Source organism: Taudactylus pleione, unplaced genomic scaffold, assembly GCF_031769625.1.
Source record: "Taudactylus pleione unplaced genomic scaffold, aTauple2 ptg000457l, whole genome shotgun sequence".
NCBI classification, from domain to species: Eukaryota; Metazoa; Chordata; class Amphibia; order Anura; family Myobatrachidae; genus Taudactylus; species Taudactylus pleione.
In genome coordinates, this window is record NW_028284859.1 from 2,115,927 (window position 1) to 2,140,560 (window position 24,634).

At 40.9% G+C, this 24,634-nt stretch overlaps 1 protein-coding gene across 1 annotated transcript in view; it reads left to right on the plus strand.

The window, feature by feature from the left end:
• LOC148504751 (indolethylamine N-methyltransferase-like) overlaps positions 1–1,362 on the plus strand; it is a 49,944-nt gene extending 48,582 nt beyond the window's left edge. Inside the window, exon 4 of the mRNA XM_088448530.1 lies at positions 539–1,362. Coding sequence (XP_088304656.1) covers positions 539–965 — 427 coding nt within the window. The 3' untranslated portion in view covers positions 966–1,362. The remainder of the gene's footprint in view (positions 1–538) is intronic.
• Positions 1,363–24,634: the final 23,272 nt, after the last annotated feature.

A 24,634-nucleotide genomic window follows, 5' to 3' on the forward strand; every position in this document is an offset into this window, starting at 1 on the left:
TCGCTCATGGAGTTTGGAGGCAAAGGGGAGGATAGAGATTGGGTATAAAGTGTCAAGATCAGGTTTTTATTTTAAGAATGGGAAAACAAGAACATGCATAAATGTAGGGGGAACAGTGCAGAATGAGAGGGAAAGATTTAAGAGATTGTATGGATGGGGAGAGGCTGGCAGGGTAAGAAGAGGATGTGGGGACAAGGGTCCGGTAAGAAGTGGTGTCCTGAATTCAATTTTAGATGTAAAGTTTGTGGCAAATTCAAGGGTAGAGAGTGAGGAGGGGAGGCAATGACGTACCTGTATCTGCCAACTAACCAGATATATTGAGTTGAGGTTAATGTCCACCTGTATGCTAAGAACTTGATGGCTCATTATATTGTGTTGTAGAATGTTTGAATACTGCTGCTAAATACTAGATACCTTTTATATTCTTTCTGAACTTTAGTTCACTTTTTATAATAGTGTATTATGGATTTTTTTATGAAATATAACTATGAGTAGAAATATATGGCAATTAATAACAGTTTATGTGTAACTTTTATAGAGAGAACTTTGAAGAAAAAGCTGAGAAGCTCCGCAGTAAGATGAAACAGGTCCTGAAATGTGATGCATTGAAAACTAACCCTTATGAGCCTCTTGTCCTGCCCCCTGCTGATTGTCTCATCACCTGTCTCTGCCTTGAAGCCGCTTGTAAGGACATGGAATCATATTGCAATGTTCTGAAAAGTTTTAAAAACCTGATCAAACCTGGAGGACACTTATTGGTTTTAAGTATGCTTAATTCTTCCTTTTACTATGTTGGTAACAAACGGTTTAATTGCTTGTTGGTAACAAAAAATGACCTGGAGATAGCTTTTAAAGATGCTGGTTTTGAAATTGAGAGAATAGTAGTTACTCCTCGGAATAATAAGTCAAGTATGGATATCTGTGACCATGATAGTCACTACTATGTCCATGCCCGTAAACCATAGTAACGGTAAAAATGTAACCTATCACTTCTTGGAACCACTAAAACAGTGGTATCCTTGGTTCAAATTTTTATTTTGTTTATTTTGCTTGCATTGACTTTGTTTTTCCAGGTAAAACTAACATCAGAAATTCTTTAGTCCACTCCCTTATCCTCTTCAGGGACACTGACACTGTTGTCTCACCCATATGTTAATTGTGGGCTCATTGAGTACTTACTTATTTGACTCCCCACTCACTATCCACTACCGTCTCCTTCAAGATACACCAAGTTTCCCCAGTTTTTTGTTTTACCCAGACTGTGATGTTATAAAAATGTTTTTACCTATGATTCAGTATGTTTTTGTGTTATATTTACCATTTGTGTATTGTACTCGTGCTTGTATACTCCATTATTATTAGGGATGTGCAGGCTCGGATAGGTTCGAGTTTGCACGTTGAGTTCGGATTTTTCCCTCCAAAAAAACGGAACTCAGAAAGAGGCAAAACGTCATCTTGCATGGACGAACATCATCATTCCTGGACAAAAGTCCAGGAATGATGATGTTCGTCCATGCAAGATGACGTTTTGCCTCTTTCTGAGTTCCGTTTTTTTGGAGGGAAAAATCCGAAGTCAATGTGCAAACTCGAACCTATCCGAGCCTGCACATCCCTAATTATTATGTAATGTGCAAACATGTTTTCTCCCTCAAAGGTACTATGTATGCCTATTGTGCCTTCTAAATAAAAATTTATAATAATATCACAGAGACACAGTAAACATTTACTCTATTTTTCAAAAAAACTACTAAAGGTCGGTTTTAATCGAGTTTGATCAATTTAAAATGAATCAACATTGATGTGTTCTGGGGCTAAATCACACATTTACTAACCGACATTTTTTGATATGGTAAACGTGTGATTTAGCCCCAACACAGCATCGATGTTGATTGATTTTGATTATTTTTAAATTTATTAAAATCTATTGCTATTTCTATAAACACCCATACAGTCTCTTCTTATTCATGAACATGAAATTATAACCACACTCTTTCTACATATATACTTTAAGTATATGATCTGTGAAAATCTCTTTGTATTCCTTGTATTGATAATATTAAAGCTGTTGTGGTTTACAGTCTGGATGGAAATCCCTTTATAAGTGACAAAATTAGGTTTCAGACTCCTCTAGTCCATTTAACAGTGGGTTCCTTGCACTCTGAAAATATGGTGTTCCTTTGACCCATTGTTCTATGGTTCCATTCATTTTGAGACATCCTTGGCTTAAACATCATAATCAAATAATTAATCGTGATAACAGAACAATTTATTGGGGTTCTAACTGTGTTGATTAATGTCTGTCATTGCCAGCACAAATAGTGCAACACGTTCCAGAAGGGCTCCCTCTACAATTTCCTGATTTTTTTTATTGTCTTTTCTAAAAGCAGAGCTGATACATTACCTCCCCATAAACTGTATGACTGTGATATTGAATTAATTTCTGGAACTAAACTGTATAAGCAAAGACTCTATGCTCTATATGTACCAGGAACAAAAGCCATGGAGGAATATATTCAAGAGAATATTGAGAAAGGTGCTTTTTTTTAGTCCTTCTAAATCCCTTGTAGGGGGAGGATGTTTATTTGTTTCTAAGAAAGATGGAGGTCTTTGGCATCGATTTGATTTCACAGGCTTGAATACAATCACAGTCAAGAATACCCAGGGCTATTTCTCTGAAAAAAAAAAAGGTTCAGGAACTACAGTATGGGTGAAACTAATGGGGGTGGAGCTATAGAAAAAAAAATATTATATACAGTATACTTTTATATATTGTGATAACACAGGGGTATTTAGCCCAGTAGATGGGCGTCAGTGGTGCAGTGTTAGGTGCAGAGTTAGAGTCCACACATGGCATTCCTGGTATAAATAAAAGACAATTGCTTTACTGTGTGCATATTGTACAAAGAAAATAAACACCCAGGGCACTGACTCACTTCAGACTTTTGATGCAATTCAACAATGTCTTGCTCTTATAATTCATTCTTTGCTAGCTGCACATCATTCTCATACTTTGTAATACATTTGAATGCTTCAGCCTCCTCAAGGTGTCCAGACACAGCTGCCAATTTGAGGTCTCTCTCTTTAAGAGCCTCAATCCCCAGCTTTCTCTCATCTTGCTCTTGTTTAAGTGACATTTTCAAAGAGGACAATTCACTGAGCAACTTTTCTTCCACTGGCTTATGTACTGTACAAACACTTCTTTAGCTGACTTCCTCTCCAAGTCACTTATTTGTGCATAACAATATGTCAGTCTATCATGCATAACTTTGTTCATATGGTCAAACTCTTCCATGATGACAATCTGGTGGACCAAGCACCTTATTACACACACTGACAGTTTTACTCTGCTTTGGCAATTTAAATGTCACTTTCTCTGGAACATTAATCTGAGCCCCAGTATTTTGAAAAGAGTTGCCAAAGAGGATTTTAAGTAACTTTAAATCACTTCCATAGTCACTACTATGTCCATGCCCGTAAACCATAGTAACGGTAAAAATGTAATCCAGTCCTGGATTTGCTGCTCTTCAGCTTGAAACTGGGTCTTTGTAGCAGGCCCTCTGCCTTTAACATATTTCTTTTTATTTTCTATAATTCTTTTCACAGAATGCACAGGAATAACTTTCATTTTTGTTTTCACTATATCACACTTTGCCTTCAAAAGTATTTTCAACACAGCAAAACATTTTAATTTGTATGACATTACAATTGCCAGCATATATCAAGCACTGTCTCTTTAACAGCCTTTCAAAAGGAATCTCTGTTCTCTCAGTACAATGCCTTGACTTAATGAGCTTAAGCATTTTAAGGCCCCCATACATCAGCAATTGATTGCAGCAATTGTGCAATTTGCAATCGATTGTGTATAAAACTCTTTCCCTTTTTCAATCGATTGTGGCAATTCTGCAATCTGCAATCGATTGAAAAAGGGAAAGATTATCATACACAATCGATTGCAAATTGCACGATTGCTGCAATCAGTTGCTGATGTATGGGGGCCTTCACACTAGGATAATTAGCCTGGTTTGGCTTAGCCTCTGGCTTCTCAATTGTCAACTATCCTGACACAGGCTCTGGTCTGGTCTTTAGCTGGCTAGCTGCCACAGCCTCACAGTTGCATTCTGAACACTGCCTTTTAGAGGTTTTAGGATTTTCACTACAGTAAGTCTTAACACCGGCTTCCTAGCTACTGGTGGCTTCCCAGCACACACTGGTCTCCAATTGCAGTCCCACCTGGACTGTCTGACTGGTCTGCCTCAGTCCTCCCTGGACTGAATCCACTGGCCAGCAATTAGGCATCTTCCCACAATCCTTTTCTTCTCTGTGTGGGCAGTTCTCTCCTGCCCCACACAGGATCTGCTGCTCACCAGTGCCATCTCTGGTGATACTGTCACAATATATATTTATATATATATATATATATATATACGCACACAGTCAGGTGCATAAATATTGGGACATTGACAGAATTTTCATATTTTGGCCTCTGTTCACCACCACAATGGCTTTGAAATGAAACAAACAAGATGTGCTTTAACTGCAGACTTTCAGATTTAATTTGAGGGTAATTACATCCAATCAGGTGAACGGTGTAGGAATTCCAACAGTTTCTATATGTGCCTCCCACTTTTTAAGGGGCCAAAAGTAATGGGACAAACTAAACAATCCTAAATCTAACTTTCATTTTTTATTACTTTGTTGCAAATCCTTTGCAGGCAATTACAGCCTGAAGTCTGGAATGCATAGACATCACCAGACGCTGGGTTTCATCCCTGGTGATGTTCTGCCAGGCCTGTATTGCAATGTCTTTAGTTCCTGCTTGTTCTTGGGGCATTTTCCCTTCAGTTTTGTCTTCATCAAGTAAAATGAATGCTCAATCGGATTCAGGTCAGGAGATTGACTTGGCCATTGCATAACATTCCACTTTTTAGCCTTAAAAAACTCTTTGGTTGCTTTTGCAGTATGCTTCAGGTCATTGTCCATCTGCACTAGGAAGCGCCGTCCAATGAGTTCTGAAGCATTTGACTGAATATGAGCATATAATATAGCCCAAAACACTTCAGAATTGATTCATCCTGTTGCTTTTGTCAGCAGTCACATCATCAGTAAATACAAGGGAACCAGTACCATTGGCAGCCATACATGCCCACGCCATGACACTACCACCACCATGCTTCACTGATGAGGTGGTATGTTTTGGATCATGAGCAGTTACTTTCCTTCTCCATACTCTGCTCTTCCCATCACTCTGGTACAAGTTGATCTTTGTCTCATCTGTCCATAGGATCTTGTTCCAGAACTGTAATGGCTTTTTTAGATGTTGTTTGGCAAACTCTAATCTGGTCTTCCTGTTTTTGAGGCTCCCCAATGATGTACATCTTGCGGTGAACCCCCTATATTCACTCTTGTGAAGCCTTCTCTTGATTGTTGACTTTGACACATATACACCTACCTCCTGGAGAGTGTTCTTGATTTGGCCAACTATTGTGAAGGGGTTTTTCTTCACCAGGGAAATAATTCTTCTGTCATCCATGACAGTTGTTTTCCGTGGTCTTCCGGGTCTTTTGGTGTTGCTGAGCTCTCCGGTGCGTTCTTTCTTTTTAAGAATGTTCCAAACAGTTGATTTGACCACACCTAATGTTTTTGCTATCTCTCTGATGGGTTTGTTTAGATTTTTCAGCCTAATGATGGCTTGCTTCACTGATAGTGACAGTTCTTTGGATCTCATATGGACAGTCGACAGTAACTGATTCCAAATGCAAATGTCACACCTAGAATCAACTCCAGTCCTTTTACCTGCTTAATGGATAATGAAATAATGAGGGAATAGCCCACACCTGTCCATGAAATAGCTTTTGAGTTGATAGTCCCATTACTTTTGGCCACTTAAAAAGTGGGAGGCAGATATAGAAACCGTTGTAATTCCTACACCGTTCACCTGATTTGGATGTAATTACCCTCAAATTAAATCTGAAAGTCTGCAGTTAAAGCACATCTTGTTTGTTTCATTTCAAAGCCATTTTGGTGGTGAATAGAGGCCAAAATATGAAAATTCTGTCAATGTCCCAATATTTATGCACCTGACTGTATATAGAAATCACAGGGACTCTGCACTCACCATAATAACATAATAACAATAATAATAAGAAACATAATAAACAGTGGGGTTTTAGTTCATGAATTGATCAATGCATTTAAGCTTGCAGCCCATCGACACGGGACCCCACTTTTTCTGCAAGTACCTACTCTATTGCTCAGAATTATAACATGGACATAGCTATCACATTAGTGTTAAACTCAGGGTATGCTCTCAATGTTTAAATCTCACAGCAACTTTGCTTTTAAACGTGAGACAGTTACCAAGCACACCTGTTGCAAAGCACCTAGGAAAACAGCTAACACAAATTAATTAAACTAGTTAAAAGGGGTGCATGAGAAAATGTGATCACAAAAATGATTAATTATAAAAATTAATCAAAATAAACAAAAAGCACTAATCCACGGCACTCACCATTCCTACATTTGGGGTGCAACATGGTATGTGACCACATTGTTTAAATAGAAATCACAGGGGCTCTGCACTCACCATAATGACTAATAATAATAATAAACATAATAAATAGTGGGGTTTTAGTAGGGGTGTGCACCGGCCACTTTTCGTGTTTTGGTTTTGAATCTGGATCTTTCTTCGTGTTTTGGATCTAGATTGGTTTTGCCAATACCACCCTTCCGTATTTTGGGTTCTGGGTTTTTTATCTGTATTTTTTTTAAAAGAAGCATAAAAACAGCTAAAACCACAGAATTTGTGGGTTTTTCTGCTCCTATGCTATTATTAACCTCAATAACCTTAATTTCCACTCATTTCCAGTCTATTCTGAACACCTCACACCTCACAATACTGTTTTTATGTCCAAAAGGTTGCACCAAGGTAGCTGGATGACTATGCTAAGCGACACGAGTGGGCGGCACAAACATGTGGTCCATCTAGGAGTGACACTGCAGTGGCAGACAGGATGGCAGTTTGAAAAACTAGGCCCCAAACAGTACATAATGCAAAGAAAAAAAAGAGGTGCATGATGGAATTGTCCTTGGGCACTCCCACCCACCCTTATGTTGTATAAACAGGACATGCACACTTTAACAAACCAATCATTTCAGCGCCAGGGTCTGTCACACGACTGTGGCTGAAATGATTTGTTCGTTTGGGCCCCCACAAAACAAGCTGGCAATTAATCTGTCCCTGCACAAACTGGCTCTACGGAGGCAAGATGTCATCCTCATCCTCCTCATCCACCGATTCCTCACCCTCTTCAGTGTTGTGTACATCCTCATCCTCACAGAGTATTAATTCGTCCCTGCTGGAATCCACAACTACTGGTCCCTCTGTATGTTCTGGAGGCTGGTCTCCCTGGAAGAGTTGATAATTCATTTTTATGAACATCATCTTCATCAATCTCCTACGCTTTTCACTGACAAGGTTCCCGGCTGCACTAAACACTCTTTCGGAGAACACAAAACTGGGGGGCAACTCAGGTAAAATAGAGCCAGTTTGTACAGGGGCCTCCAAATTGCCTCTTTTTCCTGCCAGTGCAGGTACGGACTGTCTGACATGCCTACTTGGATGCTGTCACCGATGTAATCCTTTAACAGACAGTCGCATGCTTGTCGCTGCTGCGGCTACAGCCCACACAATTCACAAAGACAGAAAAAAAAAGAAGAATTTTTTATATTTTGTGGAGCGCACTTTGAGGGTTACATCACCCTTTAACAGACAGACGCACACTTGTCGCTGCTGCTTTGAGGAGGCAGGTGCGGCTACTGCGCATACATTTCACACACAAAGACAGAAAAAAGAAGATTATTGTATTTTGGTTAGAGCGTACTTTGGGGGTTACACCACCCATTAGCAGACAGACACACGCTTGTCGCTGCTGCTTTGAGGATGCAGTTGCGGCTACTGCGCATACATTTCACACACAAACACAGAAAAAAAGAAGATTATTTTATTTTGTTGGCGCGCACTTTGGGGGTAACACCACCCTTTAACAGACAGATGCACGCTTGTCGCTGCTGCTTTGAGGACAGTATCATATGCAGTGACAGTAGACTTGTCAGAAATTGTTGGCACGGCCTTCAGTCCGGACCAGATGTCCAAACCGGCCCTTGACTTATGACACAGGCGCACGCTTGGCGCTGCTACTGTGTTGATGCCCGTGCGGCTACATCGCACACAAGTCACAAACACAGAAAAAAAATATTTTTCATTTTTTGGAGCGCTTTGGGTTTACACCACCCTTTAACAGACTTATGGGACACAGGCGCACGCTTGGCGCTGCTCCTTTGTTGATGCACTTGCAGCTACAGTGCACACAATTCACAAAGACAGAAAAAAAAGAATTTTTTATTTTTTGTGGAGCGCACTTTGAGGGTTACACCACCCTTTAACAGACAGACGCACACTTGTCGCTGCTGCTTTGAGGATGCAGGTGCGGCTACAGCCCACACAATTCACAAAGACAGAAAAAAAAAGAATTTTTTTATTGTTTGTGGAGCGCACTTTGAGGGTTACACCACCCTTTAACAGACAGATGCATGCTTGTCGCTGCTGCTTTGAGGATGCAGGTGCGGCTACAGACACAATTCATAAAGACAGAAAAAAAAGAAGAATTGTTTTTTGTTTGTGGAGCGCACTTTGAGGGTTACACCACCCTTTAACAGACAGATGCACGCTTGTCACTGCTGCTTTGAGGATGGAGGTGCGGCTACAGCCCACACATTTCACAAAGACAGAAAAAAAAAAGAATTTTTTATTTTGTTTGGAGTGCACTTTGGGGGTTACAGCACCCTTTAACGGACAAGCCAACCGGCCCTTTCCTTATGACACAGGCGCACGCAGTCGCTGAATGGCAAAAGTGGCCAGAAATGTTTTGGGCCCCCCAAAGCGTCTCCTGCACGCCCCTGTCGCTTTTCAGAAAATTCTGCACCACCAAGTTTATTGTGTGAGCAAAACATGGGACATGCTGGAATTTGCCCTGATGTAATGCCCGCACAATATTGGTGGCGTTGTCAGATATCACAAATCCCCAGGAGAGTCTAAGTGGAGTAAGCCACTGGGCGATGATTTCACTCAGTTTCTCTAAGAGGTTGTCGGCGGTGTGCCTCTTACAGAAACCGGTGATACACAGCATAGCCTGCCTTGGAATGAGCTGGCATTTCTGAGATGCTGCTACTGGTGACACTGCTGTTGTTGCTGCGTAAGGTGATACATTTACCCAGTGGGCTGTCACAGTCATATAGTCCTTAGTCTGCCCTGTTCCACTTGTCTACATGTCCGTGGTTAAGTGGACATTGGGTACAACGGCATTTTTCAGGACACCGAGGACACTTGTTCTGACGTTTCTGTACAGTCTCGGTATCGCCTGCCTAGTGAAGTGGAATCTAGACAGGATTTGTAACCGGGGACACACTACCTCCACTGCACTAATGGCAGATACCGGACGCACGTCTAACACCAACATAGCAGTCAAGGTCTCAGTTATATGTTTTGCTTCAGGATGAATGCTGTCGTACTTCATCCTCCTCGCTAAGGACTGTTGGAGGGTCAATTGTTTAGTAAAAGTAGTGGTGTTCCTACTTCCTCTCTGGGATGATGAACAACTCCCAGTAGCAGCAACAGCACTAGGAGGAAGTGTTTCTCGATCTTTCCCTATTTTATTTTTATCGGAGCAAGTTTGGTCCTCCATTTATGTTATATTGATATAAACGTGCGGCTAAGGCGCACACAAACACAGAAAATAATTTATTAATTTTGATGGAGACTAGTGCACTTTGTGGGTTACACCACCCTTTAACAAATGAGCCAGCCGGCCCTTTACTTATGGGACACAGGCACATGCTTGGCGCTGCTCCTTTGTTGATGCAAGTACAGCCACAGTGCACACAATTCACAAACACAGAAAATATTTTTTTATTTGGTTTGGAGTGCACTTTGGGGGTTACAGCACCCTTTAACGGTCAAGCCAGCCGGCCCTTTACTTATGACACAGGCGCACGCTTGGCGCTACTTTGTTGATGCACGTGCGGCTACTGCGCACACAATTCACAAACACAAAAATATATATTTTTTTATTTTTTTGGAGTGCAATTTGGGGATTACAGCACCCTCTAATGGACAAGCCAGCTGGCCCTTTACTTATGGGACACAGGCGCACGCTTGGCGCTGCTCCTTTGTTGATGCACAAGCAGCCACAGTGCACACAATTCACAAACACAAATTTTTTTTTTTTATTTGGTTTGGAGTGCACTTTGGGGGTTACAGCACCCTTTAACGGTCAAGCCAGCCTGCCCTTTACTTATGACACAGGCGCACGCTTGGTGCTACTTTGTTGATACACGTGCGGCTACTGGGCACACAATTCACAAACACAAAAATATATATATATTTTTTTTTTGGAGAGCAATTTGGGGGTTACAGCACCTTTTAATGGACAAGCCAGCCGGCCCTTTACTTATGGGATACAGGCGCACGCTTGGCGCTGCTCCTTTGTTGATGCACGTACAGCCACAGTGCACACAATTCACAAACACAGAAAATATTTTTTTATTTGGTTTGGAGTGCACTTTGGGGGTTACAGCACCCTTTAACAGTCATGCCAACTGTCCCTTTACTTATGACACAGGCGCACGCTTGGCGCTACTTTGTTGATGCACGTGCGGCTACCGCGCACACAATGCACAAACACAAAAATATTTTATTTTTTATTTTTTTTGGAGTGCAATTTGGGTGTTACAGCACCCTTTAATGGACAAGCCAGCCGGCCCTTTACTTATGGGACACAGGCGCACGCTTGGCGCTGCTCCTTTGTTGATGCACTTGCAGCCACAGTGCACACAATTCACAAACAGAAAAAATATATTTTTTTTTTACACTTGGGGGGAGCACCCCTGATGGACAGAGCACCCCCTGGGCAACACTACAGCACCCCTTTAGGACTGGGACACTGCACAGGACTTTGGAGTGGACACAGCCCCTATGGACAACTGACTGCACAACACAGTCCAGCCAGCCCCTATGGACTTTGGAGGAGTGGACACAGCCCCTATGGACAATAGCAGCAGAGCACAACACAGCCAGCACCTATGGACTTTGGAGGAGTGGACACAGCCCCTATGGACAACAGCAGCACAGCACAACACAGCCAGCCCCTATGGACTTTGGAGGAGTGGACACAGCCCCTATGGACAACAGCAGCACAGCACAACACTACACTGCACTACACTACACAGCCCAGCCAGCCCTTACTCCCACCCTCCCTCTTCACTGTCCACAGCCGAGAGAGAAAATGCGCCGACGCGGGTACCTTATATAGAATCCAAAACCCGCGAGACCCGGAAGGCGGGATGATGACGTTTTGCCTCGATTTCAGATCTGAGTCAGGCGGGAAAAGTCGAGCCTGACTCGGATCGGCCTCGGATCAGGGGGGGCTCAGGGGGGTACGGATTCCAGAAATCCGAACCCGCTCACCCCTAGGTTTTAGTTCTTGAATTGATCAATGCATTTAAGCTTGCAGCCCATCGTCACGGGACCCCACTTTACTGCAAGTCCCTACTCTATTGCTCAGAGTTATAACATGGACATAGCCTTCACATTAGTGTTAAACTCAGGGTATGCTCTCAAGGTTTAAAGCTCACAGCAACTTTGCTTTTAAACGTGAGACAGTTACCAAGCACACCTGTTGCAAAGCACCTAGTAAAACAGCTGACAAGCTTAAATACATTGATCAATTCTTGAACTAAAACCCCACTGTTTATTATGTTTATTATTATTATTAGTTATTATGGTGAGTGCAGAGCTCCTGTGATTTCTATTTAAACAATGTGGTCACATACCATATTGCACCCCAAATCTAGGAATGGTGAGTGTCGTGGATTAGTGCTTTTTGTTTATTTTGATTAATTTTTATAATTAATAATTTTTGTGATCACATTTTCTCATGCACCCCTTTTAACTAGTTTAATTAATTTGTGTCAGCTGTTTTCCTAGGTGCTTTGCAACAGGTGTGCTTGTTAACTGTCTCATGTTTAAAAGCAATGTTGCTGTGAGCTTTAAACCTTGATAGCATACCCTGAGTTTATCACTAATGTGATGGCTATGTCCATGTTATAATTCTGAGCAATAGAGTAGGGACTTGCAGTAAAGTGGGGTCCCGTGACGATGGGCTGCAAGCTTAAATGCATTGATCAATTCATGAACTAAAACCCCACTGTTTATTATGTTTATTATTATTATTATTAGTTATTATGGTGAGTGCAGAGCCCCTGTGATTTCTTTTTAAACAATGTGGTCACATACCATGTTGCACCCCAAATCTAGAAATGGTGAGTGTCGTGGATTAGTGCTTTTTGTTTATTTTGATTATTTTTTATAATTAATAATTTTTGTGATCACATTTTCTCATGCACCCCTTTTAACTAGTTTAATTAACTTGTGTCAGCTGTTTTCCTAGGTGCTTTGCAACAGGTGTGCTTGGTAACTGTCTCACGTTTAAAAGCAAAGTTGCTGTGAGCTTTAAACCTTGATAGCATATCCTGAGTTTAACACTAATGTGTAGGCTTTGCCCATGTTATAATTCTGAGCAATAGAGTAGGGACTTGCAGTAAAGTTGGGTCCCATGACAATGGGCTGCAAGCTTAAATACATTGATCAATTCATGAACTAAAACCCCACTGTTTATTATGTTTATTATTATTATTATTATTATTATTAGTTATTATGGTGAGTGCAGAGCCCCCGTGATTTCTATTTAAACAATGTGGTCATTTACCATGTTGCACCCCAAATCTAGGAACGGTGAGTGCCTTGGATTAGTGCTATATATATATATATATATATATATATATATATATATATATATATGTATTGTATTTAGAAAAAAAGCACTCAAAAGGGCATTTCAAATAAAACTTATCTTGTGGAAAATACATTTTGGCCCAGTACAGTTAATGAAAGGGTCAGGAACTGAGTTCCTGCATGTTCCTGCTGAAAAATAGCACTGAGAATACCTATAAGTTACCTCTCATATCTGTATTACGTGATCACCTCAAGAAAGCCACTATCTTTTCAAAAATTGCTTGCAAGGTGCTTATAACATGATCTGTAACAAGGAAGGGAATGAATGGCAAACACTATTTAATACCTAGTATGGACATTATGAATCCCCGGTAATGCCTTTTGGTCTTTCCAATGCACCTGCTGTTTTTCAGGTTTTGATCAATGATGTGTTATGAAAGTATCCTGGAAAATTTATGGTTGACTATTTAGATGATTTAATTTTCTCAGCCTACTGAGATGCATCGTTTTCATGTGAATCAAGTTTTACAAAAACATTGAGAGAATCATTTGTTTTTCAAACTTAAAAAGTATGAGCTTGAGGTGAAAATTTTTTTTTTCTTGGGATATATTATCACCTCCAAAGGGTTTTTAATGAATCCAAGCAAACTATAAGCCATTCTCAATTTGAGAATCCTACCCATTAACTTGAAATCAAAACAGAGATTTCTAGGCTTTACAAATTATTATAGATGTTTTATTCACAATTTTTCTTTCATGAAAATTCCTATTACTGCCTTAACCAAAAAGGGAGCAGATACTGCTAACTGGGCATGCTGCATATAATTTTAATTAGCAGAAGCTACTTGTGCGTCCTATAGGGTGCACTGGATGGTAAAAAGTCACACGAAAAGACGCTCAGCACTACCGAGTCACAAGGCACTCACACATTATGCGTAATGTGACTTGTAGCACACGGAGGATAATTGTATGTGGACACATTTGTACCAAACAGATACATGGTAATATTAGCATAAGACCAATACACAATATAGGTGAATAACAATAGGTAATTTCACAATAACTACAATATACGATAGTTGCCAAGAGCAAAAAACTGCATCATTATTGTAAATTATGTGAGCAAAGGGTACATGAAAGGTAATCATAAGAAACAAGGGAAGGTCTTGAGATGAGTGTGGGAGGTACAGGATCACTCATGAGACTATTGATCAGAGGGAGTAAGCACAGTAAGGGACATCAGATCAATGTCCACTGGAAAGAGAGCTTTAGAAACAGGAATGGGTTAGGATCTGTGTCCTGGTGAGGGCAAAGTAGACATGTAATTTCTATATGAATCTTTATAATGCATATATGAAAAACATTACCTGCTATTAAACTCTTACTGCTGAGGACAGTATTTTCCATTGACATACAGTAATCTAGTCTAAGGAACTAATCCCTATGTTTGGGGGTATGGGGTACTTCCAAAATACAGGGATTACCAATCTAGTGGCACTGCTAAAATGTAGAAGAAGAGTTTTTTTAAAGCTGGCTGTCAGAGAATGAGGCCAATAGCCAGAAGGCTGGGCATATAAGGACATGAGCACCCAAGAGTTGTATAGCAATGACATTGACACCTGAGTTTCATCAATGGGCAGTCCAACCATATGTGGAGCAATTTACCTAAGAAACCACGGCATCTCCAACATTTACCAGGAATTGAGGGGAAAATAGTATGGAGGAGGGAGGGCGGCCTACACCATTGAATTCATATCTTGTATTGTGTCTCCCTAACAGTATAACCAACTGAACTGGAGTAGGTCTTGAGGTTATTTTCCTGCCAATCTAATTCTGCCGGAGACGATCTCAGATCCCTTGTCCAAGCTTTAGTATAGTCAGAGAAGGTACTAGATAAATTATCTTTTACAAGATTTTAAAATGAGGAGAATGTATGTATGGGTAACTTGGGAAATATATACATTTCACAGAGGGTAAAATCCTTTTTAGCAAGTTTTAGTCTGTCAGAGCTCAACAAAATATATCTGAGTTGTAGATACTTCCAAAACTGAGTGTGAGACATACAGTAACCCATTTAGAGTGAATTTGTGAGAATTGATGTAGCCCAGATATAATCACCAACTAGAAAACTTGAAAAATTCTCTCTATACTATTACCCAAAATGGGTGGGGTTAGATCCCAAAAGGGAACTGGGGTTTGCAAGGAAGGTAGTAACAGGGTGAAACTCAGAGAAGACATGTGGTACAGTATGAGTGGGAGTGATTGTCAGGTGATTGCCCTATTTTCCCAGGATCCAAAACAATCAAGGGACTTTACTATTTCATATTGTTGTTTTAAAGAGAAACCTTCTATGGTGACCCATTGTTTGATATCTCTGTTTCTGGTCCAAATAATACTTCTATTCAAAATAATTATGGTGGTAATATTTTTATGTCAGTTCAAGACTTTCCAAGTGTTTAGGTTGAGATTAATCAACTTGCCTATTTCTAGGAGTTTTCCAATACTAAATTAATTTCCAAATTATACATTGTATTGTTTGAAACCAGGAGTTTGGTATACCGTATGTATTGCTAGTGTTTGAATGGTGTATAGCAATGTAGGAAGTGTGTATCTGTTCACCACATTGGTTTTGCCTATCCAGGAGTGTTGTTTCAAATACCAGTTATCAAAGCCTTAATGGAGCGATGAGAGCAGTTGCTCAAAGTTCATGTAAACAAAAAAAAATATTTTGACACTTCGATATCTTATGTGGGTTGGGTGCCAGGTAAACAGGAATTCTTACCTAAGGTCAGAAATGGCAGAGGGCGAAGAAAAAATGTTGAGGGCCAAGAAATTGGAAAAAATAAATTAAATTGGAAAGTCTTCTAAATTTCTCAAAGTCAAGAATTAAATGTGGAAGAGAGGTGAATTGCTTAGATATGGTAGCCAGCAAATTATTAGCCAATTTGTGTTCATCTCCACCATCCAGAATTCCAGACACTGTATTTTGAGATTCCCACTGATGAATCTTGCCAGAGTCTCCATACAAAGAATGATGATTAAGGGTGACAATCAGTAACAGTAGGTGTGGTTGCTACTTGAAATAAAACACCTACACTTATGCTCCTAATTCTAACTACTGTCTTGGCTACACATCTGGCCAGGTTTCCTCCAAGCATTAGTGAGGAAGAAAGAAATGGCAGGGCCCGTGACAGCAGATATGCTTCCCTTCAGTAAGGGGGAATGTGGAAAAATGTTGCTATGGAGCCAATATAGGTCTTGCTGTGCTCCTGGTGACAATGGATAGTTCTGTCTGGTACCACTGTTTATAAAGAATTGGTCTGACAGTGTGCCATTGACCTGGACTCTGATTGAAGGAGAATCACATAATGTCAATATTCTGTGGAGGTGTAAATTGACTAAGAACCATGTTGGTGAGATTTAGTTTTGTCAGTTATAAACCTGTAAGTTTGCAAATTGGGGATTTACTAAATGCCAACTCGCATGGATTTCACATGTCAAACACAATTTTGCACTACATTTCCCCATCGACCAAGCATTGAATAAATAACACTAACATGAATACAAATATTGGATTTACTAAGATCTGTGTTTGCCAACACAAGTGAACTCGCACGCAAATCGCAATGCAATGTACATAATGAATAGGCGACCAAATCAGTGGCCTGTTTGCACATGCAAAACATTTCAATTAGGAAAGGCTCAAACAAGATGCTTATAAAAGGCGCCCAACTCTGCTGCAGCACTGTGTGATTTCAACCATAGACATACAGTAGATTATTATTAGGTCTAATGGTCTACCTCCCTTTATGATCTTTCTTAGGGATCTACAGTATATGTGTACACTTCTTTATATGTGTATATATACACCTTAAATTGGTTATGTGTATGCTATTTTAATAATGGTTATTATAGACTAATGTCTGATCTTTATTCATATCCTTTAAGGTAATGTAGTTTCTTATATTTAAATCCTGTATTGTCAATATTGACATACTGTAGATTATAATTAGGTTTATCCTCAAATAGAAACCTTCTATTGTTAATATAGATTATCAGGTTTATTAGTGTACTTCCCTTTATGATCTCTTTTGGGAAATACTGTAGATCGTATTAAAGATGGATTTCTAGAAGTTTGCATTAAATAGATTTTTTTTGCTATTATAAATAAACAATAAAGAAAGTAAAACTTTCACCATGAGGGTTATTACGAATAAGCATTTGCGGTTCATGAATCAAGAGCATGTACAAAATAATAAATAAAAAATAATCAATATAAATATTAATAATATTGAAATAGTTTCTTATACTATTTAGCATGAATATTGTTTATAGTTTCACATTAGGATTTAATCAATATTATATGATCTTATATATGATTATGTATAGAGTTTGAGCTTCCTATTTTCAGCACATTCTGTGTGCTCAAATATGTTCTTTTAATATTTCTATTATATACAGTATATTAGCTAATTATCTGATTTGAGACTGAATGATTTCTGTTTTAGACTGCTGCTTTATATGTTACCATCCAGTAACAAACAAGGAATGGCAAACTTTAATCAAAGACCCTATACAGCAGACACTATACTCTGGAGAGTGATTTAAGACAGCCCTTAGAGCAGTTACTCACAATCCTCCTCACGCTGTAAGGGTAAACACGTTAGAAGCGGTGGGAACTTGATAATGCTGACCTCCGTACACCCTACCCACCTAGACACCAGAATTGCAGACTGTGACAAACTGCGGTGCCTGATACCTTGCACTTGCATCAACTGCACTCGTGAAATCCTGGCTACTGACAAGTCTGCTCAATATTTCAGCTGGACACCGGTAACCTGTCCACCCACCGGTTGGAACTGCAGCCCACCAGTCATCACACATTACTTGCACAGTACAACCTTGCCACAATCAGGCTATGAGTAAGCGTGGAGCTAGAGATTGATCTTCTCCCAGTGGATATTGTATATGCACAATGGTTGCTCCTAAGAATTTGTGGAGCTAGGATATGAATCCCCTGAACTAAAGCCGCTTACCCACAGACCTCAATCTGAAATTAACAAGGGCATTGGCGAGTGTATCGGGGGTAAACTACTGACCATGATTTTACCCAGGTCAATTAAGCATACTCCTCAGTAATCTGATAAGACCGTGCATTGGTCTATCTGTGCTTATATAATTAAGACTACTTGCAGAATTACCTGATATCTACTGCCTCAAATAAGGATCATATTTTAATAGCAACTAGGTGAGTGTTTTTGCTGCCAATTAATCAGAATAATATAATTCTGTTATTTAATATGCAAGGAGGATTTATCTATGCTATAGTAAGAGACTCTGATAATTAAAAAAGTGCTACTTTGTCTCAGGAATTATATGTTACAATTGTTTCTGGATGAGCGAGTTAATATTAACTTTTAGCAGAAAAAAAAACACTATTGGTGCCGCACCGACCTTATTATTCATATATATTTATTATATTCAGAAATTTTACTAAATGTTCTCTTCATATGAAACCCCATATAACATTATATTTTATAGGTATATTAAACCAAAATATATTTGTTTGGAGGTGCCACTAGACCATCTAATATAAGTATTGTCATTAGAAAAAAGAGAAAAGATAAGATATAATGTCCAGTGCACTTTCATGGGTTCAATGTGCCCATGTTATGTTTTCTGAATAAACAGTAAAATATAACTTTTATTATGTTTCTTAAAATATGATGTACAGATATACTTGGCGAAATATAAAATTAAAGAATTTAGAAAGTGAAAAAAGATTATAATGAAAAGTGATTAAAAACACTTCCTGGTGCTGTCAGTCATTCGGATCTTTGTTAATATCTATCTGTGAATGCTAAAGTGGCTAGGTTACACTGTAACAAAATTGTATAAAGTAACCTATGGGTGTTGTCTCAAAGTACCTTTCCTGAGACTATGTAGTAAGACAGTATCATGTAATTACCTAAGATAGCAGCTTTTATATCCAATAATATGTGAGTCCTATACCTTTTAATGGTATCTTGACACTAAATCTTTATACTGCCATAAAGGTCTCACTATGATGATGATATATCATTGCTCTGTCCTTAAATAACTGTAGCCAATAAAACATTCATAATAGCACTGTGTCACTCGGTGTTGATGAGGTTAATTATTTCATAGATCATAGATTAAATGCTTGTCTGTATATCACAATGATCCAGAATAGTTCAGGTAATATGTTTCAGTATTATCTCTAGGATTCAATAGTCCCTGGGTGTCCCGCGGGTATAATAGTAAGCTAGGTGGGTACACCAGTGCTCTCTCCCGATTCGGGCATTAGTCCCCACGAACACACTTACATACACATATCACACATTATATAACAATATCAAAGTTTGATCCTAAGGCCGCATTCAATTGTGCAGATACCGGCAGCACCCAGGTAACGCCTCACATATTATTGGATATAAAAGCTGCTATCTTAGGTAATTACATGATACAGGTTGAGTCTCCCATATCCAAAATGCTTGGGACCAGGGGTATTTTGGATATCGGAATATTCCGTATTTTGGAATAATTGCATATTATAATGAAATGTCTTGGAAATGGGACCCAAATATACACACAGAATACATTTATGTGTTATATACACCTTATACACACAGCCTGCAGGTCATTTTAGACAATATTTTTTATAATTTTGTGCATCAAAAAAAGTTTGTGTACATACATGAAATTCATTTATGTTTCATATACACCTTATACACACAGCCTGAAGGTTATTTTATACAATCTTTTTAATAATTTGTGCCTTAGACAAAGTTTATGTACATTAAACCATCAAAAATCAAAGGTTTCATTATCTCAGTCATGCTGAAAATATTCCGTATTTCGGAATATTCCGTATTTCGGAATATTTGGATATGGGAGACTCAACCTCTTACTACATAGTCTCTGGAAAGGTACTTTGAGACAACACCCATAAGTTACTTTATACAATTTTGTTACAGTGTAACCTAGCCAATTTAGCATTCACAGATAGATATTAACAAAGATCCGAATGACTGACAGCACCAGGAAGTGTTTTTAATCACTTTTCATTATAATCTTTTTTCACTTTCTAAATTCTTTAATTTTATATTTCGCCAAGTATATCTGTACATCATATTTTAAGAAACATAATAAAAGTTATATTTTACTGTTTATTCAGAAAACATAACATGGGCACATTGAACCCATGAAAGTGCACTGGACATTATATCTTATCTTTTCTCTTTTTTCTAATGAGTTAATATTAACATTGTTGCAACCTTTACAACAATACACCAAGGATTCTATGTAGTGTTTTAAGATCCTTATATCTGGATTTCTTTCAATGTCTTATTTTTTTATATATATATTGTGACAAGAATCACATACTGTAGAATGGGTAAAATCCATCAGTAGCTTTATTTCTCACCACAGGCAGGTATACAGGATATGGCAGTTTCACAGATAAGATGTTTCACAAAGTCTTCCAAACAGCAATGTATTTCTTCAGTGGACTTGCAGGTTCAGGATCCCTCACACTAGTACCCCCAGGCCTATAACCTGGATGACTATCACACCCCCAGGCCTATAACCTGGATGACTATCACACCCCCAGGCCTATAACCTGGATGACTATCACACCCCCAGGCCTATAACCTGGATGACTATCACACCCCCAGGCCTATAACCTGGATGACTATCACACCCCCAGGCCTATAACCTGGATGACTATCACACCCCCAAGCCTATAACCTGGATGACTATCTCACCCCAGTGTCTCTGCAGCTCTTAAACCAGCCTGACACAGAAGTCTGTAATCGGCTGCCTTTCTAGACTCTGATTGAGGTAACACCTGAACTGGACATTACACATTCCTAATGCATTTTCTCTGCCAAACCTGGGAGATATGGATATTCCACATTTACTTCATGTGGAATTATGGTGACCCTATCACACTCCTCCCCCCATAGCTTCAACCACCCTGGTAAAGCTAAAACACTTTCAGGTTAGCTATCTGCCTTGCCAACATCTATTTGTGCCATCCGTCTGAGTATACAGCTCTCTACCATTTTCCACAGTTTGCTATCCTCACCCTCTTCCTCCTCTAGCTTCACCACAGGGTTGCTTGGAGGATCGGCCCAACAAACCTTCTGGAAAGGGCATCAGCATTGAGGTGCTTTTTCCCCGGACAATGCCGCACCTCAAACTTAAATGGCTGTAAAGACAAAATCCAGTGAGTTACACGAGCATTCACTTCTTTGTTCATGTGCATCCATTGTAAAGGGGCATGATCTGTAACCAACAAAAACTCCCTCCCAAACAAAAAATATTTTAACGAATCTACTGCCCACTTAATTGCCAAGCACTCTTGCTCCACAGTTGAGTACTTGCGCTCCCTGGGCAGCAATATCCAGCTAGGGTAGAGGATGGGTTTCTCTTCCCCTTCTACCACTTTGGAAAGGACTGCTCCCAATCCTGTACCAGAAGCATCTGTCTGCAATATAAACTGCTTTTTAAAGTTAGGAGCCTGCAAAAAAGGTTCTGCACACAAGACGAGCCTTAAATCCTGCCAATGAGCTCCTGCTGCTCTAGACCATACTATCTTGTCTGGGGACTGTTGTTTAAGACACTCAGTTAATGGTGCTGCCCTAATGGCAAAATCACAAATGAATCTGCGGTAGTAACCCACTAGGCCAAGGTATGTTCTGAGATGGGAATTACATTTGGATTTAGGCCATGTGAGGACTGCCTCCACCTTTCTGGTCTGAGTTTTTATCTGCCGTTTGCCTACAATATATCCCAAATATTTTGCCTCCACCATTCCCATGGCACACTTCTAAGGATTAGCAGTAAACCCATGTGCCCGTAATGATTGCAACACTGCTTCTACTCTTGGAAGGTGTGACTCCCAGTCGGGGCTAAAGATGACTATTTCATCTAAATATGCAGCTGCATATTCCTTGTGAGGTCCCAGCAACCTGTTCATAGCCCTCTGAAAAGTTGCCGGAGCCTCATACAGACCAAACGGCTGCATTTTATACTGAAACAAACCTTCTGGGGTAGAGAAGGCTGTTTTGGCATTAGCAGTCTCAGTTAAAGGAATCTGCCAATACCCTTTTGTCAAATCTAGGGTGGTGCAATACTGGCTGGTAGCTAAATTCTCCACCAGCTTGTCCACTCGGGGCATAGAATAGCAATCAAACTGTGACACTTTATTTAATTAGCGAAAATCATTCCATAATCTTAAAGTACCTGAAGATTTAGGCACTAATACTATGGGATTCCATTCGATATTTGATTGCTCTATGACCCCTAGGCTCAGCATTTCCTCTACTTTCTGTTTAACCACTGCCTGCTACGGGTATACGGTATGTCCTATGTTTTATTATCACTCTGGGAGGAGTAACTCATGATGGATAATTTGGGTTTATCCCGGAATGGCAGAGAACACATCTTGGTGCCGTGCTACTAAACTCACGGCCTCCTGTTTCTGGCAGGGATTAAGGGTAACTTTAATGGATACCTGACATTCGGGGATTTTCTAAGCAACCAAAGAGTGCTGACCAGCGCTCTCTTTCCAGGGTTTTGACAGGTTTACATGGTAGATTTTCACCTCTTTCCTTCTACCCTCCTGTCGAGCCTTATAATTAACAGGTCCTGCTGCCTTTATAACTTCATAAGCGCCTCACCACTGGGCATACATTTTGGTTTCAGTGGTGGGTACCAGAACCAGTATCTTGTCTCCCGGTTTAAAAGAACAATTAACCTCGGTCACATCATATCGATGTTTTTGCTGCTGTTGTACCCTATCCATGTGCTCATTCACAAGTGGCACAATTTGCCTTAAATGGCCATACAATTGGGTCACAAACTGAATGATGTTAGGCTCTTGGCATGACTGTTGTTCCCATCCTTCTTTCACCAGATCTAAAATCCCTCTAGGGTGCCTCCCATAGTGGAGTTCAAAGGGACTAAGGGGTCAATTCAGACCCGGACGCTAAGCTGCACTCTCTCGCTGCCAAAAGGGGCCGGGTATGCAAATTCCACGATCGCACTGTCTGGTGTAAGGACGCCCTCTATGTCTTAAAGAGCGACGGCAGAGTGAGCATATGCTGGCATAAATGGTAAGATTGGAGGGTATGTGCGCTCCTTGGTTGTGTGTGTGTATTGGTGGGGAGAGGGAGGAGGGAAAAATACGGGGGGAGGTTGGGGGGAACAGATGGCTGTATGGTTGGCTGTATGTGGTGGATGTGTTGTTGTAGAACAGAAATACTGGAGGCTGGATGGGTGGTGGAAGAAACAAATACGTTTATTTGTATCTGTGTGTGCACATAGGGGGTGGTAGTTGTTCAGTTAGAGGCACAGTGCTCCTGGAGGATAAATGTCTCTTAGATGGTTCGTGGCAGCACACACTGCCCAGTTGTTGGTGATTTGGGGTGACAGGGCGTATCCACAGTGTGGGGAGTAGGGTCTACCCTTTCAGGGGGCTCCTTGACATGCGGTCCTGACTACTGCATGCTTCCCTGCTGGACCTATGGTTGACAGACTTCTGAACTGGGATGCCCTGTTGGAGGTGATCAGGGGAGCTCCCACTTCGCGGCGTCCCGCACTGGTGAAGAGAATGGGTGCTGACCTACCAGTAGGTGCCCAGGTCCGTTGGTGTGGGATCAGTTCTTCTCAAAGTCCAGTATGATGCTGCCATGGGGGACGTGCACTGTTTCAGTGGCTCACATCCGTGGATGCAGTGCAGGTGAAGCTGTGCTGCGTGCGGTGGTGTGATGAGCGCGTGCAGCGCTGTCATTTGGCAGAGGCTGGGGCTGGTGTGAGTGGGGACCAGCGTCCGGTTAAGCGCCGCTGCTGCCATAGGTGTCTGGGGCTCCAGCGCGTTTCGGCACAGGTGCCTTCTTCAAGAAGGTGACACCTCCTTGAAGAAGGCACCTGTGCCGAAACACATTGGAGAGCCCAAGACACCTACCCATCTAGAACCCACCTGCATCTACATCCGCCCCAATCCGGGCTCTTGAAAGGCAGCAGCGGCGCTTAACCGGACGCTGGTCCCCACTCACACCAGCCCCAGCCTCTGCCAAACGACAGCGCTGCACACGCTGATCACACCACCGTACGCAGCACAGGCTTCACCTGCACTGCATCCACGGACGTGAGCCACTGAAACAGTGCACGTCCCCCACGGCGGCATCATACTGGACTTTGAGAAGAACTGATCCCACACCAATGGACCTGGGCACCTACCGGTAGGTCAGCACCCATTCTCCTCACCAGTGTGGGATGCCGCAAAGTGGGAGCACCCCTGATCACCTCCAACAGGGCATCCCAGTTCAGAAGTCTGTCGACCATAGGTCCAGCAGGGAAGCATGCAGTAGTCAGAACTGCATGTCAAGGAGCCCCCTGAAAGGGTTGACCCTACTCCCCACACTGTGGATACGCCCTGTCACCCCAAATCACCAACAACTGGGCAGTGTATGCTGCCACGAACCATCTAAGAGACATTTATCCTCCAGGAGCACTGTGCCTCCTACTGAGCAACTACCACCCCCTATGTGCACACATAGATACAAATAAACGTATTTGTTTCTTCCACAACCCATCCAGCCTCCAGTATTTCTGTTCTACAACAACACATCCACCACATACAGCCAACCATACAGCCATCTGTTCCCCCCAACCTCCCCCCATTTTTTTCCCTCCTCCCTCTCCCCACCAATACACACACACAACCAAGGAGCGCACGTACCCTCCAATCTTACCATA